Source organism: Mauremys mutica, chromosome 22, assembly GCF_020497125.1.
Source record: "Mauremys mutica isolate MM-2020 ecotype Southern chromosome 22, ASM2049712v1, whole genome shotgun sequence".
Classification (NCBI taxonomy): Eukaryota; Metazoa; Chordata; order Testudines; family Geoemydidae; genus Mauremys; species Mauremys mutica.
The window spans coordinates 17143569-17162114 of record NC_059093.1 but is presented as its reverse complement, the minus strand read 5'-3'; the positions used below and the strand labels follow the sequence as shown (position 1 = coordinate 17162114).

At 50.2% G+C, this 18546-nt stretch overlaps 1 protein-coding gene across 1 annotated transcript; it reads left to right on the top strand.

Moving 5' to 3' along the window:
* Nucleotides 1–533: 533 nt before the first annotated feature.
* SIAE (sialic acid acetylesterase) lies at nt 534–17528 on the top strand. The gene is made up of 10 exons (XM_044997338.1): nt 534–665; nt 6740–6901; nt 8830–9005; nt 9407–9545; nt 10824–11007; nt 12905–13014; nt 13100–13233; nt 14713–14867; nt 16251–16446; nt 16917–17528. Exons 1-10 carry the CDS (start codon nt 617–619, stop codon nt 17169–17171), a joined length of 1560 nt encoding a protein of 519 aa, XP_044853273.1. The 5' UTR covers nt 534–616; the 3' UTR covers nt 17172–17528.
* Nucleotides 17529–18546: the final 1018 nt, after the last annotated feature.

Sequence of the window (18546 nt, the reverse complement as noted above, 5' to 3'; positions counted from 1 at the left end):
AGCTCCCTGCTCAAAGCAGGACCAATCCCCAACTACATCATCCCAGCCAGGGCTTTGTCAAGCCTGACCTTAAAAACCTCTAAGGAAGGAGATTCCACCACCTCCCTAGGTAACCCATTCCAGTTCTTCACCACCCTACTAGTGAAAAAGTTTTTCCTAATGTCCAACTTAAACCTCCCCCTCTGCAACTTGAGACCATTACTCCTTGTTCTGTCATCTTCTACCACTGAGAACAGTCTAGATCTATCCTCTTTGGAACCCCCTTTCAGGTAGTTGAAAGCAGCTATCAAATCCCCCCTCATTCTTCTCTTCTGCAGGCTAAACAATCCCAGTTCCCTCCTCATAAGTCATGTGCTCCAGCCCCCTAAGCATTTTTGTTGCCCTCTGCTGGACTCTCTCCAATTTATCCACATCCTTCTTGTAGTGTGGGGCCCAAAACTGGACACAGTACTCCAAATGAGGCCTCACCAGTGCTGAATAGAGGGGAATGATCACATCCCTCGATCTGCTGGAAATGCCCCTACTTATAGCTTGTCTCTTTAAAACTCACTCTGAATTGCTGGCCTAACCATGTGATTTGACTTCCTGGCAGCTGTTCCGTTATCCTGGAGAGGAAATGGCTGCTTGCTTGCTGCTGCTTGTGCTTATGCTGGCTTCTGCAGAAGGTGAGGGGTTAATGGGAGGAGAGGGGGCTTCCCTTCCCACATGTCATATCATGTGCACAGTGATTTCCCAACACCCCCCCCCCCAGTTTTGTGAGCTAGTTACATACCAATTTAGTGACTGTTTGGAAATCTGAATTTAAACTGAAACATTAATACACACTTTAAAAGCTTATACAGTGTATGATAAAATATGTGTATCTGAAAAAGTATAATAGGTTTGAAAAGTATGAACATAGACTAGCTTTCTTGCTTCCTTATACAGCTGTTTTTTTATGATGTCAGTGCATTCATTTTGGTGATGTTGGCCAACCTAATAATTTCAAATGATGATTTGTAAGCAAAGTCTAAAAGAGTTCTCCCTGACAGCTAGTGATGAGCTGGGGGCTAAGGCTTCAGGGCCAGATTATATTTACATTCACACCTAATCTACCTAGGTATCCAGCAAACAGAGCTGTGTTGTCCAAGTGATAGATTTTGGCTGGGGTTGGGTTACAAACCACTTGAATGTGGGGGGAAGGGTGGATGAAATGTTGTTCTTATTGTATGAGTAAAGGGCAGTAGAACTGAACTTAGTCTGTGATGATTTGAAGGCATCAAGAGAGAGGGTGGGGACCTGTCCCTCTCCACTGTTTAAAGACAGAGCTGATTAGGCTCCATAGATAGTCTTTTGTTCTGTTAAGTGACCACTGCAGCTGAAATCACTGAAAATCAGGTCTAAGTGCTTAGTCCTGTTGTGGGTACAGTGTTTTTGTATAAGAGACAGCCCATACTGCACTAGCAGCGAGGTTTCCGCACTGAGAGCTCAGCTGAAATCACTGACAATCAGGTCTAAGTGCTTAGTCCTGTTGTGGGGACAGTGTTCCTGTGGGGACAGTGTTTTTGTGTAAGAGACAGCACTAGCAGCGAGGTTCCCGCACTGAGGGCTCAGCTGAAATCATTGAGAGCTGGTGGAACCTCAAGAGACCAACTCACAGAGGTCACAGTGGTAGGTGACAGCAGAAGGTGACTGTGCAGGCCCATTGGCAACAGAGTGGTGGAGTGAACGGTGGCACAACGAACAGCCGTGGCCAGAGCAAACTGTGCCTTTTTGTCCCCCACCTGGGAGGTGTACTCACGTGAAAGCACCTCTGAACTCGGAGTCTCCACTGACCAAGGACAACACCGGTGAGTGGAGTGCGGTGGAGGGAAAAGTGAGGGGCATGTTAAATAAACATTTGTTTGTTGGACTATATTTTAGTCACTTTGCTCCAGAATGCTGGATTTGTGACTGGGAATGGAAACTTATATAAATGTTTCCCAGTAGGCCAAGATTTTTAAAATGCAGTATTTGCCAAGGTTGTTATCTCACATTGTTGCTATCTTGGGAGGTCATTATGTTGGGGAGTTTCTGTACTAAACATTTTTATTATAATTAATTTTTACATAAGAATGGTCAGACCCATGGTCCATATAGCCCAGTACCCTGTCTTACAACAGTGGTCAAGGCCAGGTGCTTCAGAGGGAATGAATAGAACAGGGAATCATCAAGTGATCCATCCCGTTGCCCATTCCCAGCTTCTGGCAAACAGGCTAGGGACACTCAGAGCATGGCATTGCATCCCTCTCATCCTGGCTAATAGCCACAGATGGACCTGTTCTCCAGGAATGTATCTAGTTCTTTTTAAAATCCTGTTATAGTTTTGGTCTTCACAGCATCCCCTGGCAAAGAGTTCCCTGGGTTGACTTTATATTGTGTGAAGAAATACTTCCTTTTGTTTTTTTAAAATCTGCTGCCTATTAATTTCATTGGGTGACTGCTAGTTCTTGTGTTATGTGAAGGATTAAATAAAATTTCCTTATTCACTTTCTTCGCACCAGTCAAGATTTTGTAGACCTCTATCATATCCCCATTAGTCATCTCTTTTCTAAGCTGAAAATTCCCAGTCACTTTAATCTCTCCTCCTGTTTCATACCCCTCATCATTTTAGTTGCCCATCTCTGTACCTTTTCCAATTCCAATATATATATTTTTAGGATGGGTGACCAGATGTACACACACTATTCAAGGTGTGCACGTACCATGGATTTATATAGAGGCAATATGATATTTTCTGTCTCATTATCTATCCCTTTCTTAATGATTCCCAACATTGTTTGCTTTTGTGACTGTTGCTGCACATGGAGTGGATGTTTTCAGAGAACTATCCACAATGACTCCAAGATCTCTTCCTTGAGTGTTAACAGCTAATTCAGATGCCATCATTTTGTATGTAGAGTTGAGATTGCTTTCCAGTGTGTATTACTTTGCATTTATCAACATTGAATTTAATTTGCCATTTTGTTGCCCAGTCACCCAGTTCAAAGATCCCTTTGTAGCTCTTCGCAGTCTGCCTGGGACTTAACTAGCTTGAATAGTTTTGTATCATCTGCAAATTTTGCCGCCTCACTGTTTACCCATTTTTCCAGATGAATATGTTGAATAGGACTGGTCCCAGTACTGACCCCTCAAGGACACCACTATTTATCTCTCTCCCTTCTGAAAACTGATAATTTATTCCTACCCTTTGTTTCCCATCTTTTAACCAGGTACTGATCCATGAGAAGATCTTCCCTCTTACCCCATGATGGCTTACTTTTCAAAAGTCAATTTAAATTAAATACATTTTTTTAAATTATATATATATTTTTTTAGAAATCTAGATCTGTTATGTGTTTTGGTGTAACTTGCATTTTCCTTATGTTAAATTTGCATTATCCTAACAAAACATTTACTTTATTCACTTTATTCACATCAGTCAAGATTTTATAGACCTTTAGCATATCCCCCCTTAGTAGTCTCTTTTCTAAGCTGAAAATTCCCATTTTAATTTCTTCACCTGTTTCATACCCCTAATCATTTTAGTTGCCCATCTCTGTACTTTTTGCATGTCCAGTATGTCTTTTTTGAGATGGGGTAACCAGATCTGCACACAGTATTCAAGGTGTACATGTGCCATGGATTTATATAAAGGCAATATGATATTTTCTGTCTTATTATCTATCCCTTTCTTAAAAAAGCAAAGGTTTCAGAGTAGCAGCCGTGTTAGTCTGTATTGCAAAAAGAACATAAGCTTTCGTGGGCTACGTCCGATGAAGTGGACTGTAGCCCACGAAAGCTTATGCTCAAATAAATTTGTTAGTCTCTAAGGTGCCACAAGTGCTCCTGTTCTTTTTAAAAAAGCAAACAATGTTGGGAATCACTGACTGCCGCTGCACACTGAGTGGATGTTTTCAGAGAACTATCCACAATGACTGCAAGATCTTTCTTGAGTGTTAACAGCTAATTCAGACTCCTTCATTTTGTATGTATAGTTGAGATTGTTTTCCAATGTACATTACTTTGCATTTATCAACATTAAATTTCATCTGCCATTTTTGTTGCCCAGTCACCCAGTTTTATGAGATCCCATTGTAATTCTTCGCAGTCTGCCTGGGACTTACCAATCTTGAATAGTTTTGTATCATCTGCAAATTTTCCCACCGCACTGTTTACCCATTTTTCCAGATCATTTATGAATATGTTGAACAGCACTGGTCCCAGTACCGACCCCTCAGGGATACCACTATTTATCTCTCTCCATTCTGAAAACTGATAATTTATTCCTACCCTTTGTTTCCCATCTTTTAACCAGTTACTGATCCATGACAGGATCTTCCCTCTTACCCCATGATGGCTTACTTTTCAAAAATCAATTTAAATTAAATACTTTTTTTTTAATGTATATTTTTTTAGAAATCTAGACCTGTTATGTGTTTTGGTGTAACTTGCATTATTCTTATGTTAAATTTGCATAATCCTAACAAAACATTTACTTTATTCATATCTCTTTTATATATCTCATTGGTCCTGACGCCCCCCCTGTAAATTCGAACACCCCCCCCTAATTTCAATTCCTGGGGAAACCACTGCATGTGCATGAAAAGTGTTGCCCGGAAAGCGAGAGAACATGAGAAGCAAAACTGCTTTTCTAGTGACAAATCAGAGAGGCCCAGCAGCGAGAACTTTCCTTCTCTCTGTCCAGACTTTCCTCCTTCGAGGAAACACCTGAGAGAGGCAAGTTGGTTAGGCTTCTGGGGTTGCAATAAAAATCTCACTGAGACATTCTGCCCCTTTGGAAGCCTTGTGGAGGGGGACTTACCTCTCAATCTAAAAAGAAAAAAGTTAGGGTGTAGAATACCCCTGAGAGGTCAGATTTGGGGACCCCTCTGCTCCTTCCTTCATCACCATTTTCAGCTTTTTTTGTTTGTTTTGGGTTTGCTTCCCTCATTAAATGAGACACACAATTTTGTAGGAGGCAAAATGTCTATAAAAGCCCCTGTCTGTTCCTGTGGATTTTCCCCGTCTTCCCAGTCTCCCTTCATCCTATTACACCCTCATGTGTTGCTCCTTCGGTAACTCTTTTTCCTTCAGTCTTGTTTTTCTGTAACGTGTCCTTTTAAGAGTCTGTTTACTTCTGTTGCTCTGAATTATGCAGGGCTTTGGTGCAGCAAACTGGAAATTCTGGTAGTTTCATTTAAATGAAAAATGAAGGGTTGTTATTGAACTAATTATGAAAGTGACTAATCCCATTAACGCCATCTCGTCCAAGCTATTAAATTCCATTTGTTTGATGCTGTTTCTGCCTTTTCAGTTGGCAGTATGAACAGATTCTTGTGTTGGCCAATAGCCACATCATGGAAGTAAGGGGGTGTGGCCATCTGGGGCTTTGGATCCCTGGGGTGGTAAGGGAGGTGGATTGGGATCGTCAGGTAAGAACATTATCTAGATATTGAAATTTTAGATGGTCATCTTGAGGATTCTAGAGTTAACGTTCCATTGAGAGATGGGGCTGGTTACACGTCTCAGAGTCCCAGCTGCAGATTCTGGAAGACAGCATTGCGTTGGTTACATGCAGTTCATGTTTTCAGGGTTATCTTCAAAATCGTGAGAAAGAGAGAAACACAATTATTTTTATATGGAAGTTCAGAGTCTAGAAATGGCGAATTCCGTGACAGATGGGCAGAGTGTGAATTCCGTGGTAAATTCAGCGGGAGCTGAATAAACAGGGCCCTGGTAATATACATCTGAACTATTATGACTATTGTTACAAGTTGGTCCCAATTATTTATTAGAGTCCGACCATCATCATATTTACAGCATTGGTACAATATTGTGGTTTCTTCGAGCATGGGATCAGTGGAGAAATAATTTGCTTTTCAATTGTGTGGAATTAACTTTTGATGATTCCAGCAATTAAAGTTCTTCAGTTCCCAACTCATGGACCTATTTATCCTCCTCAAAATCTTGCTCATTGAATTGTTACATGCTAGAACAGGGGTTCTCAAACTGGGGGTTGGGACCCCTAAGGGGGGGGGGTTGCGAGGTTATTATATAGGGGGTCATGAGCTGTCAGCCTCCACCCCAATCCCCACTTTGCCTCCAGCATTTATAATGGTGTTGAATATATAAACAAGTGTTTTTAATTTATGGGGTGGGGGGTCGCACTCAGAGGCTTGCTGTGTGAAAGGGGGCACCAGTACTATAGTTTGAGAACCACTGTGCTAGAAGCAGTGTTTACAATTGACACGTGGCTTTTTCCTCCTTATCTGTCTCAGTATTTGTATCATGCTGATATCTGAGCCACTTGCAAGGCAGTATATAATAATATATATTTATTAGCAGTTTATGCTGTCAGAAAATGATCAATTTTTGTTGGCTTGTTTGCTTTATTAGAAGGATTTTGGGCTCAAACATGCTGTATTATCTCAACATCAATATTGTAGGTGTCACAACAAAATCAGTAGCTACTGCGTGCTGCCATCTCAAGACTTACTTTAGATAAAGGGAAACAACAAAATAAGAAAGAACCAAAGGAAAGTTGTCATGGGAGAGCACTGTGTGTTTGTCTCCCCATAACATACTTCATTAACTCTGTCTCACAAAATGACAGCTATAGGCAGAAATTCCTAACAGTTACCTCCCTCCCAGTGCATACCCCGTAGTGGATAAGGAGTTTGGCATTTCTGTGAGGAGTAAAATATTGACAGGATGATCATGACATTTTTGTGGATCCTAGGTGTGACGTTTCGCTTTGCGTCCTATTATGGTGACCACATGGTATTACAGAAGAAACCAGCCGGCGCAGTGGTATGGGGCTACGGGGAAGCTGGCGCCAGTGTTACCGTGTCTCTTTCCAAAGACAGCAAAGTAATAATGAAGAAAATGGCACAAGTTGAAGGTAATAAAATAAATCTCAGATTCCTACCGCTTTGCACTTCCCCATGACCACACAGTTTCCAGGGCCTCTCTGCCCCCACTCCCTGCCTCTGATGAGGGCCAGGAAACATCCCCCCAAAAGCAGCACCTATCCACTTCCCCAGCCAAGTGGCTGTCCTACAGACGAGCTCCCAGGCAGTGGGGAATGTGGCACCAAACCCGTGTTAACGTGGTACCGCACGTGGATCCCAAATCCCGCATTCTAGCGAGGGTCCGGTGTACTTCAGCAAGGCATTGTAAGGCATCCAAGCTTGCAGAGCAGGGGTGATGCAGCCCCTCACTGGTCTGGACGTACCCTGGGATGTCACACCCCCGTGGATGCCCCCCTACAGAGCTCCTTTGAAGGCACTGGAGCTCTGATCAGGTGCAGGGATTTGATCACTTGCAACAGCATGTGGGATTGGGGCCTATGTCCTTCCCAGTAAATCCGGCCTGCATTGTGAGGCTTCTAGTGGAAATCATGGCGTCCCCTTCTATTCTCCATCCGTAGTTACTGGAGACACTAGGATGATGGATGCGGTCCTAGAAAGACCACCTTTGCCAATAGTTGGGGCTTTCCAATCACATTCTTCTTATAGCATAAAATGTTTTTTCTAACGAGCGTTATCAGCATGGAAGCATGTCCTCTGGAATGGTGGCCAAAGCATGAAGGGACATACGAATATTTAGCATATCTGGCACATAAAAACCTTGCAGTGCCGGTTACAAAAGTGCCATGCGAATGCCTGTTCTCATTTTCAGGTGAATTTGTAAATAAGAAGAGGGCAGCATATCTCCTGTAAATGTAAACAAACTTGTTTGTCTTAGCGATTGGCTGAACAAGAAGTAGGACTGAGTGGACTTGTAGGCTCTAAAGTTTTACATTGTTTTGTTTTTGAGTGCAGTTATGTAAAAAAAAATTTTTTTTATACATTTGTAAGTTGCACTTCCATGATAAAGAGATTGCATTATGGTACTTGTATGAAGTGAATTGAAAAATACTATTTCTTTGTTTATCATTTTTCAAGTGCAAATATTTGTAATAAAAATAATAATATAAAGTGAGCACTGAACACTTTGTATTGTGTTGTAATTGAAATCAATATATTTGAAATGTAGAAAAACATCCAAAACGTTTAATACATTTCAATTGGTATTCTATTGTTTAACAGTGTAATTAAAACTCTGATTTATTGCGATTAATTTTTTTAATCACAATTAATTTCTTGAGTTAATCACGTGAGTTAACTGTGATTAATTGACAGCTCTAGATTATATCATCTGGTTTTTCCCCCAAATACAGAAAGAAAATGTTTATTGACCACTTCTGTCTTTCCAGCATTGTTATTGATAATTCTGCCATTTCCATCTAGTAATGGACAATACCATTGTCAGGATTTTTTTATGTTCCTAATACATTTTAAAAACTCCTTCTTTTTCTTCTTGACTCTGCTGGCCATAGATGTCTCCTTGTGTCCATTTGCTTCCCCTATCAATTTTCTACGATTCCTAACTTCTGATTTATACTCATTATTCTCAACTTCACCTTTCTTCTGTTTGTTATATATTATTTTTTATAGTTGTCTTCACTTCCCCTCTAAACCCGTTTGGTTTTTTTTAATGGGCATGCCCTTCTTGCTCATTTGTGGGATTGTGGTTTTTTGGGCATCTAGTAAGATGTTCTTAAACGATTTCTAATTATTGCACATATTTTTCTAATTCAATTCTTCCTTTCCTCTGCTTTGGCTCATAATTGTTTTCAGCGTTGTAAAATTAGCCCTATTAAAGCACCATGATATGAAATGTCTCTTTTCATTTAATAAAAACCTCCTGCTTGTATCGCTGGATTGATACCAGTCGGGGATCTGTGCTTGCTTCTATCAAGTCAGGGTCCTTTGCTTCATGTTTCAGAGTACTCTGAGACCTGGAAAGTTGTACTGGCTCCTATGGGGCATGGTGGCCCTTATAGTGTGATAGCAGAGCAGCACTCCAGGGAAGAGCCAAAGAATCTGACACTGCGGGATATCTACTTTGGAGACGTCTGGCTTTGCAGTGGGCAAAGTAACATGGAGATGACAGTTTCCCAGGTAAGCTCCAGTCCTCCAGTATGCAATGAGGCATTAGCCTTTGTAGCGGTTGGGACAGGGCTAGTAACTATGTCCAAAGGAGAAGAAAGTTGTTCCCTTTTGATCTGTCAGCGTCAGACTTTAAGCTTGCTAAGTGAGTTACAAGGAATCATAGAAATCCAGTTTCGTTTTCCTAGGGTTTTGTCCAGTCTAGTTTTAAATCTCTCCCATGCTGTGGAGCTTCCACAGCTTCCCAGCCTCTTGCACTCCGAGTCCTAAGTGACCTCACCCTCCGGAGTATTTGTCACTGGGACCTGCAGGGGTTCAGCCCTGCAGACTGTGTGTTAACCACACAGTTAGCAGCCACACAGTTCCTGCTATAGGAAAGGCCATGATGATTCACCACCCTGCCCGTTTCCTAGATAATCAATGCCAGTAAGGAGCTCTCCGAGGCACCTCTCTATCCATATGTCCGTGTGTTCACGGCCTCTCTTATTCAGTCTGAAGTGGAACTGCAGGACCTGGCTAAGATTGACTTGGAGTGGTCTATACCGACAGCTGGTGAGTACAAAGCGGGTCAGTACAAATCCCCCTTTAAAAGGGCCTGTTTTAGCTCCAACGCCTAACTGACACGTAGGGGCAAGAATGTCAACACATTCTCTGAGACTTTCAAGAACCCTGTTGTTTAACTAGGCGAGACCAGATGCCACCTTCCAGGTTTAGCTAAGGTAAAAAAACAAGCAGAAATAACCTTTCAGGCCTTCTTCATCCATCCTAAAGAAGCAAAAGAGAGCAAACCCTATGTATAAATTTAATATCCTGTAGGTGTTCCCTTCCAGCTCTGATTTCTAGAATACTTGTTCTAGTCTGTATAGGTTAGGGATGTCCAGATTTTATAGGGACAGTCTTGATATTCGGGGCATTGTCTTATATAGGCACCTATTACCCCCAACGCCCCCTTCCTGATTTTTCACACTTGCTATCTGGTCACCATAATATAGGTTCTTCTCCCACCTCACCCTCAAAAATATCTGAGCTTCCATTTGTGCATTTAGCTTCAGTCACGAGCAGTTTATTCTTCCTCTCATCTTCTCCCAGGGGCGGGATTATGCATGCGGTGTGGAGCCGTTTGCTTTGGGAGTGGTTTTGTTGTTTTTACATGGCTCTGTGTCTTAGCAATGACTGGTTGGAGAGTGTACTTGGCCCTTGGAGTGGAAGGTGGGGAGGTTTGTGATGGTCCTGAGGGAGTTCAGTCCAGAGTCTGGACCCAGCCCCCGAGAAAGTTCTGTCTCCTGGACAGACCAGCTTTACCGTGGTGCTGGAAAGTTCCATTGTGCCTGAGGAATGGAACTGTCAACCACATCTTCAACCTGGACTTCACGTCTCTTAGATACGCTGGGCCTAGGCCATCGAGCGCCTTGAAGATAGGGACCGAGACCTTTGAAATGGGTGAGAAGCGTCTGTAGGGAGCAGTGACGTCCTCTCCAGGCAGCCCTTGGGATCAGTGCAGGTTGTTTCCTCCAGCATGTTTTACAATGTGGTGTTCAGTCTAGTTCTAACCGGAATTTCTCCCGTCCCTTGAGAGGTGATGCCCATTTCTGGAAGTCTTCCCTGATATTCAGCCCAACAATTCCCCTCCCTTTGGAATTGCTCCTCTGGATCAGACAGGACACTGGCCAGGTAGACTCTGTCCTTGCACTGGCCCTCCCACAGGATGGATTTCCCTGGTGGGGGTGTCCCTCCCAGCACTTGCAGCTTTGCCTCTGGCACCTCCCCCTGACGTTTGCATCGCCTGCAGTTTTCTGATGTTTGCCTCTCAATTCTCTTTTTCCTGAACAGAAAACTTGGGTCACGGGAACTTCAGCTACTTCTCAGCTGTGTGTTGGCTGTTTGGCCGTCACTTGTATGAGACGCTCCGGTATCCCATAGGATTAGTGGAGTCCTCCTGGGGAGGGACCTGCATTGAAGCCTGGTCCTCAGGAAGGGTGCTGCAGGAGTGCGGGCTCACAGGCGACGCCGGACGGTGAGGACATTGAGAGCAAATTCACGGCTGTGAAAAACACGCGGTGGACCGTGAAATCTGATCTCCCCCATGCAATCTGGCACCCAGCTGGGGGCTCCCACCCTGCACAGGCTCCAGCTGCTAGTCCTGGCAGGGGATGGGGAGGGACCAGACTTCCTCCTCCCTTGCAGGGGACACTCCCAGGGCAGGTCAGACCCATCTCCAGGAACTTCCCCCAGCTGCAAGAAGCTCTGTGACTCCAGCTGTCACCTCCCCCATGCGGGGAGGTGGAAACTGGACAGAAACAGATCCGGGGATTACAGTGGACGAGAAGCTGGATATGAGTCAGCAGGGTGCCCTTGTTGCCAAGAAAGCTAACGGCATATTGGGCTGCATTAGTGGGAGCATTGCCAGTAGATCGAGGGAAGTGATTATTCCCTGATATTCGGCAGTGGTGAGGCCACATCTGGAGTATTGTGTCCAGTTTTGGGCCCCACTACGGAAAGGATGTGGACGAATTGGAGAAAGTCAAGCAGAGGGCAACAAAAATGATTAGGGGGCTGGGGCACATTCCTTGCGAGGAGAGGCTGAGGGAACTGGGGTTATTTAGTCTGCAGAAGAGAAGAGTCGGGGGGATTTGATAGCAGCCTTCATCTATCTGGAGCAGAGTTCCAAAGAGGATGGAGTTCGGCTGCTCTCAGTGGAGGCAGATGACAGAACAAGGAGCAATGGTCTCAAGTTGCAGTGTGGGAGGTGTAGGTTGGATATTAGGAAAAACTACTTCACTAGGAGAGTGGTGAAGCACTGCAATGGGTTACCTAGGGAGGTGGTAGAATCTCCATCCTTAGAGGTTTTTAAGGCCCAGCTTGACAAAGCCCTGGCTGGGATGATTTAGTGGGTGTTGGTCCTGCTTTGAGCAGGGGGTTGGACTAGATGACCCCCTGAGGTCCTTTCCAACCCTGATATTCTATGATTCTATGACATATGGTAACCCACCCCCTCCCAATAGCCCCGCACTTCAGCACTGCTGCTGCCGGTGGTGCTGGCTTTAGAGCTGGGTGCCTGGCCAGCAGCCTTCCTCTCTGGCTGCCCAACTCTGAAAGCAGCGCGCCTGCCCGCAGCAGGGCAGAAGTGAGGGTGGCAATCCCATGACCCCTCCCCCCCTACAATAGTAAACATCTGAAACTGTGAAATTGACCAAAAGGCACCGTTAATTTGGTAGGGCCCCAAGTATAGGCCGTCCCCTCAGTGCCCAGGCCGGACCCATTCCATCTGAATGAACTTCCCCCACCACGCCCCTCTCCAGAGCTTCCAGCTCCTGCCCCCATGTGCACATGGCTTCCTGCTCCTCTGCACCACCTTGCCCCTAACCTCCTCTCCCTGCCCACCCCATCGCACTCACAGCCGCCACCTCCTTCACCCCACTCCCCTGAAGCTTCCCTGGGCGCTGCCTCCAGCCCTGGCTGGGCCGGCGTCCACCCCTATTTCATTCCGCGCCGGAGTAATTCAAGCCCTGACTTTCCTCTCTTGAAAAGCCGCCCCTGTGGGTGGGTACCTGGCGGGAGTGCGACACGGCCAGAGCAATGCCACAGGCAGGGCTGGCAGGGCACGTGCTGGAATAACCCCAGATGGAGATGGGAACGGCATCTCGTGAGTGACCATTTAACCCCTTCCCTAGAGGCTGTTTTTCCAGCTCGTCTTCCTCGGGCTGAGCTTGTCTTTTCCCAGCGCTTTTAGCCCTGTCGGTCTGAGCCCAAGCGGTTCACCTCTTTTGGTCCTGTGTATCCAGTCCCCAAGGAACAGGTGCAGTGATTGCTCACCATAGGGGATCAATGCCACCTGGAGTCGGCCGGTCACCTTGTGTGGCGTGAGGTGCTGCCCCCCCCCCCCACCAATTGGTGCTTGTCTTGTGTCGTAGGTTTCTTCTTCCCCCGCTGCTTTCTGGCCCTAAGGTTCCCTCTGTGCTCTGGAATGCGATGATCCACCCGCTCCTCAACATGTCCCTCACGGGCGTTATCTGGTACCAGGGTAAGTCTGGCAGCGTATCACGGCACCGGCCACGCCGCTTTGAGTGCTGGGCTCAGCTCTGACTTGTCCCGTGTGCCCGTTGCAGGTGAAGCCAACGCCTTCCTGAACACAGATCTGTACAACTGCACGTTCCCAGCTCTCATCGCGGACTGGCGCAGCGCCTTCCATGCCGGGTCTGACGGGCAAACGCAGCCGCTCTTCCCCTTTGGGTTTGTCCAGGTGACTGGCAGCCAGGGTGCTGACCGTGGGGACAGTAATCACTGCTCGGAGCCAGCTCCTGCTTGCTGCTTGTTTCTTTCACTTCACCGCAGAGCCATCCCTGATGCTGCGCAGGACCGAGGGGCGGGCCAGGCGGAGTCAGTTTGATCAGAGTTTTCCTGCTGACTCCTTGACGCTAATGGACCCAGGAGTGGTCTTGCCATAGGCTCCAAGTCCCGGCACAGAGGCCTTGTAAGGGGAGAGTGAGCTGTGAGTTGGGCTGGAGGGATAATATACCCCTCTTTCCCTTGGGGGGCAGTCAGGCACTGCTGCCTGTCCCCTTTTCATTCTGCTCCTCCGCTCCTGTCTCTATCTCACAGCAGAACGGGGAGGGGGGAAGACAGGGCCCCCCACATCTTAGACCCTCACTTCCCCTCCTGACGCACTGGGAGAGGAAAGGGGGAAGAGAAGCCACCCCTGCTCTGTCCCCTTGTCTACCTCACCCCCAGGCTCTCCAGGTGAGTGGGGGAGGCGGAGGAAAGAGGGAGCGTATGGGTGGAGGGAGAGGCCTGGGAGGAAGGAGGAGAGCGCTGGGACGGAGGAGCGTCAGAGGCGCACTCTGAGGAGAAGCTGATGGAGAAGGACTGAGCCCAGCAGGGATGTGGCGGGAAAGGGCAGGAGGGGATGAGCTGAGAGAGTCCAGCTGACCTCAGAGTTAGTGGCCTGCCCGCAGTCCCGCCGATGGGCCTTGCCCAGCTCCCTTCCCACCGGTCGCCTGCCCTCCGTCCCAGCCCACCACACCTCCCCTGCCTGCCTGCCTCTGTGCCGGGGGTTCCCAACGTGCTATAAAAACTCCACGGCCCACCTGTGCCGCAGTAACTGGTGTTCTGCATATAAAACCATAGGTGCTGGAACCAGGGGAGCTGCGGGGCCAGCAGCAGCCCCTGGTTTGAAGTGGTTTCCATCAGATCCAGGGGTTACGGTTTGGTTCAGTGGCTCTCAGCACCCCCCACGGTACCCATCGTTCCAGCACCACTGTATAAAAGCCAGGCCGGCACTGGGGGTAGCAAGCGGGGCAGTTGCCCGGGGCCCTGCAAAGCTAAGCTGCTCAGGCTTCGGCTTGAGCCCCAGGTGGCAGGGCTCGGGGCGGTGGGGCTTCTGCCTTCTGCCCCGGGCTGTAGTGAGTCTAACGCCAGCCCTGCCTGGCGGATCCCCTGAAACCTGCTCAGGGGGCTCCCCAGGGGGCCTCAGACCCCTGGTTGAGAACTGCTGCTCTATGCCATGGTGACCCCGCACTGCCTGGCTGGGGCGTCCCCTGGCCCCAGGCTGGGGTGGAGCAGAAGCTGCACTCTCCGCGTGGGGAGTTCGTACGGGGCTGCTGGGCCACCCCCTGCTGGGGTGGGCTGATGTGTGGGACACTGGGAAGCAGGGCTGGCGGCGGGGGGAGGCTCTGGCCCCGGTGGGGGATCAGCTCCTTCCCAACTCGCCCTGTCTTTGCAGTTATCCACGTTCCGCCGGCAGGCCCGGGATGACCGTTTCCCCCGCATTCGGTGGCACCAGACAGCTGACTGCGGCCACGCACCCAACAAGAGAATGCCCAACACCTTCATGGCCGTGGCAGTGGATCTGTGCGACGAGCACTCGCCCTACGGCAGGTAACTGCCCACTCCCTGCAGCACAGCAGCCTGCAGTGCACCCAGGGGACGTTCCAGAGCACCTGGCCTGGAGGTGCCAGGGCCTTTCCCCACACAGGAGGGGTGAGGCTGAAGCAGGCGTCTGTCGGGCCATGCTGCAGTGTGGGAGGAGAGCGGGGCAGGGCCAGGCAAGAGGAGGAGGACAGGGAGTGCCGAAAGGGGAGGAGAAGAAATCCCCTAACGCGCAGTGCTGCGGGGTCACTCCCCACCCCTGTGTCACTGGCCTCCCAGATCTGTTCGCTGTGCTTTCCCCAGCTGGGTGTGTGAGATGTACAGGTTGCTAGCCCTGTCAAGTACCGGGCGGCACAGCGGGCTTGGGTGCACTGCTGTGATAGCCAGTAAAGGACACCGGTACTGGGGGCAGGCGCTCGGAGCCAGTGACCAGCTCACCGCTAGTGGGCAGAGGGCTTTGTGGAGAGGCCGGGGCAGGCGTGTTTGGCGCACAGGCGCATGCAGCGTCGGTGTACTCAGCATACGTTGGAGGGGCGACTGACAGCGCCTGGCACGAGATCCTTGGGGCCCGTTGCCCCCCAGAGCAGCCTGGGGAGCTGAACTGGGATCTGTTCGGTAGCCTGGTCTCTGGGAGACCCTCTGGGAGACCCTGGGCTCTTTGAGCTTGTGCTCTCGGCGGTGGCTTGAGATGGGTGCCCTCTCTCCACTCAGTGCGGAGGGGGGGGGTGGTAGGCTGGGGGGTTGGGAGGGATCTGCACAGGAGTCTTTTCCCTGCCCCTAGAACTAGACTGCCTGCCATTCTCTTCATGCACTGCGGCTTCATTGCTGCACGGAGACTGGTAACTGGCCTTGGCTCAGGTTTGGCCGGTGGCCTCTCTAACCTCTCCTGGCCCAACCGGCAGTCGCCGCTGCTCCCCGCTTCCCTTCCAGGTCATTTGTCAGGCCAGACCTACCACCGCTCCCTGCTGCTCCGCACCCCAGCAGCTGGCCTGGTCATCGGCTCTTTGACTGGGGCCCTGCAGCCGGTCTGCAGTGCAGGAGACACTGCTGCTGCTCTGGAGGGAGCCCCTAGCCCTCCCCTCCCACGGCTGACTTCTTTACCTCCAGGGGTGTCTGCTGTCTCGGTCAGTCCCCTGCCCTGGCAGACGGGCTCCCTCCGGCACCTGCTCCCCCCCCCCCAACCTCTCCAGGCAGCTGCTGCTCTCTGCAGGGTCCCGTTGACTCATCCTGCAGTTTGACAAAGCTCTTTGCTGCTGGGGTGGGGTGCGAGCACCCTGGAGCGCCCTCTGCTGGCAGAGGTGGAGTTTCAGGAGCCACTGCCTTTGGCTGCACTGCTGGGAAGTGGCTCCCTGCCCTCTCCCCATCATTTCCCCTCTGCTTTCCTCTTTGCAGCATTCACCCCCGGGATAAACAGAACGTGGCGTATCGGCTGCACCTGGGAGCCCGGGCTGTGGCATATGGAGAGAGAGGCCTGGTCTTCCAAGGCCCATATCCTACGAAAGTCGTGGTGGATGGAGCCAGGGGCCTCATTAACGTCACGTATGGCCAGGAACTCCTGCTGCTTCTAATGCACGACCACATCTTTGAGGTGAGGAGCCATGTGTGTGGGGGGGGTCCCTGCCCGTCTCAAGGCAAGCGCCAAGGGCAGAGGGGCTGCACTGTTACGGGGCTCGCCTGAGTGCTCTGCGGGGGGCACGTGACCCCTCTAGCACCATCCCTGCTGGGACAGCTGGACAGATGTCAGCAGGGCAGGCAGCTCTTGCCGCATGCTGGCTAGTTGTCTAAATAAAAGTTTGCAGTGGACAAATCCCAGATGTGCTGGAGCCCAGGGCTAGAGGGGCGATCTAGCAAATGCTGCCTCTCCTGCCGTTGAGGTGGGGGGAGCTGCGTCCCCCTGCTGTCCGAGGGGGAGAGGAGCCTGAGATGGGGGATGCAGGGCAGCTCTGCAATCTCCACCCCAGAGCGCAGCGATGCAGCCACCTGAGCCAGAAAATAACAGAGCTACAGCCCAGTGCGGCACAGCCAGGTCATGTGACTGGTCTGTGCTTCTTCCGGCAGGTGTGCTGCTCTCACCGGCCCCAGCTCTCGGCGCCGGAGCCGTGCCAGTGGGTTCCAGCCCCCATGGTGTCTGCATCTTCCCACACAGTGACGCTGTCCAGCCCTGGCTGCAGGGACGCTGTCACCCGCCTGCGCTACGCGTGGGCGGAGTGGCCGTGTGAGTACAGCCAGTGCCCCCTCTACAACAAGCACCTGCTGCCAGCACCTCCGTTTGTTATCGACGCTGCATTAAAAACAGGCTGGGCCAACTGCTAGGAGGCCGGGCCGGCTCCAGGCACCAGGTGCTTGGGGCGGCCAATGGGAAGGGGGCGGCACGTCGGGCTCTTCGGCGGCAGGTCCCTTGGTCCCTCTTGGAGGGAAGGGCCAGCCACCAAATTGCCACCGAAGAAAGCGGCGCGGTGGAGCAGGCGCCGATCGCGATCACGGCTTTTTTTTTTTTTTCCCCTTCGCCGCTTGGGGTGGCAAAAACCCTGGAGCCAGCCCTGCCAGGAGGCGGGGTGATGCAGAGAGGATATAGACTCATAGCTAAGGCCTCATCACATTCACGCTCCGTTTTGGTAAATTTCATTGTGATAGGCTGGGAGTTGGGGTCGAGGAAGGGGGTGAGGGTTCTGGCTGGGGGTGCGGGCTCTGGGGTAGGGGTGTGGGGTGCAGAAGGGGGCTGGGGCTGAGGGGTTTGGAGTGTGGGAAGGGGTTCCAACCTGGGGTAGAGGGTTGAGGTGTTGGAGGGGGTTCAGGGTGTGGGCTCCATCCTGGCAGCGCTTACCTCAGGTGGGTCCCGGGAAGAGGCTGGTATATCTGGCTACTAGGCGCAGGGGCGACCTGGCGTCTCCGCACGCTGCCTGCGCCTGCAGGTACTGCCCCTGTAGTTCCCATTGGCCATGGTTCCTGGCCAAAGGGAGCTGCAGAGCCGGTGCTCAGGGTAGCGGGCAGAGCCCTGTGGCCCTTGTGCCTAGGAACCGGAGGTGCTGGCTGCCTCCAGGAGCCACGTGGAGCCAGGGCAGACAGAGAGTCTGTCTTAGCCCCGCCGCACCTCTGACCGGACTTTTAGTGGCCCGATCAACAGTGCTGACTGGAGCCGCCAAGGTCCCTTTTCAACCCGGCATTCCAGTCAAAAACTGCACACTTGGCAACCCTAGTGTTGCGGGGGTGTCTGCCCTATTTCTTAGCAGTTGGTCCTGAATTTGGTATTCTGAAGTGTGACCCACCGAGGCATGGTGAAAACTGCCCCAGTGGTTCCGGTGTGCAGCTGCAAAGGCTGATGGCTCACTCTTTGTTCCATGCACACTATGGGTTGCATTGGCTGGGACGGATGCAATATCCTGTTGCTTGTGCTCAAGCCAGGTCTAGATTCTGTTGGACCTAAAAGCGGTTCTGCTTTGCACAGTGGTACTGCGAGGCTCTGTTGGTGTTTCTGCCACCACCTCAGATGTGCTCTGCTGAGGAGTAAAACAAAGCACCGTAAACTCCTCCGGGGAGCTCATGCTGGGCTCTCTCCTTCAGCACCAGTAAAATAGCTTCCCCAGACTAGATCTAGCCCTCACGCCCCCTCTGCCACTGCCTCACGCGTTGGTAAGCGAGTGGCGCTTAGCGTCTCTCATTTCACAAGGACAGGCAGCATCTCGTGCTC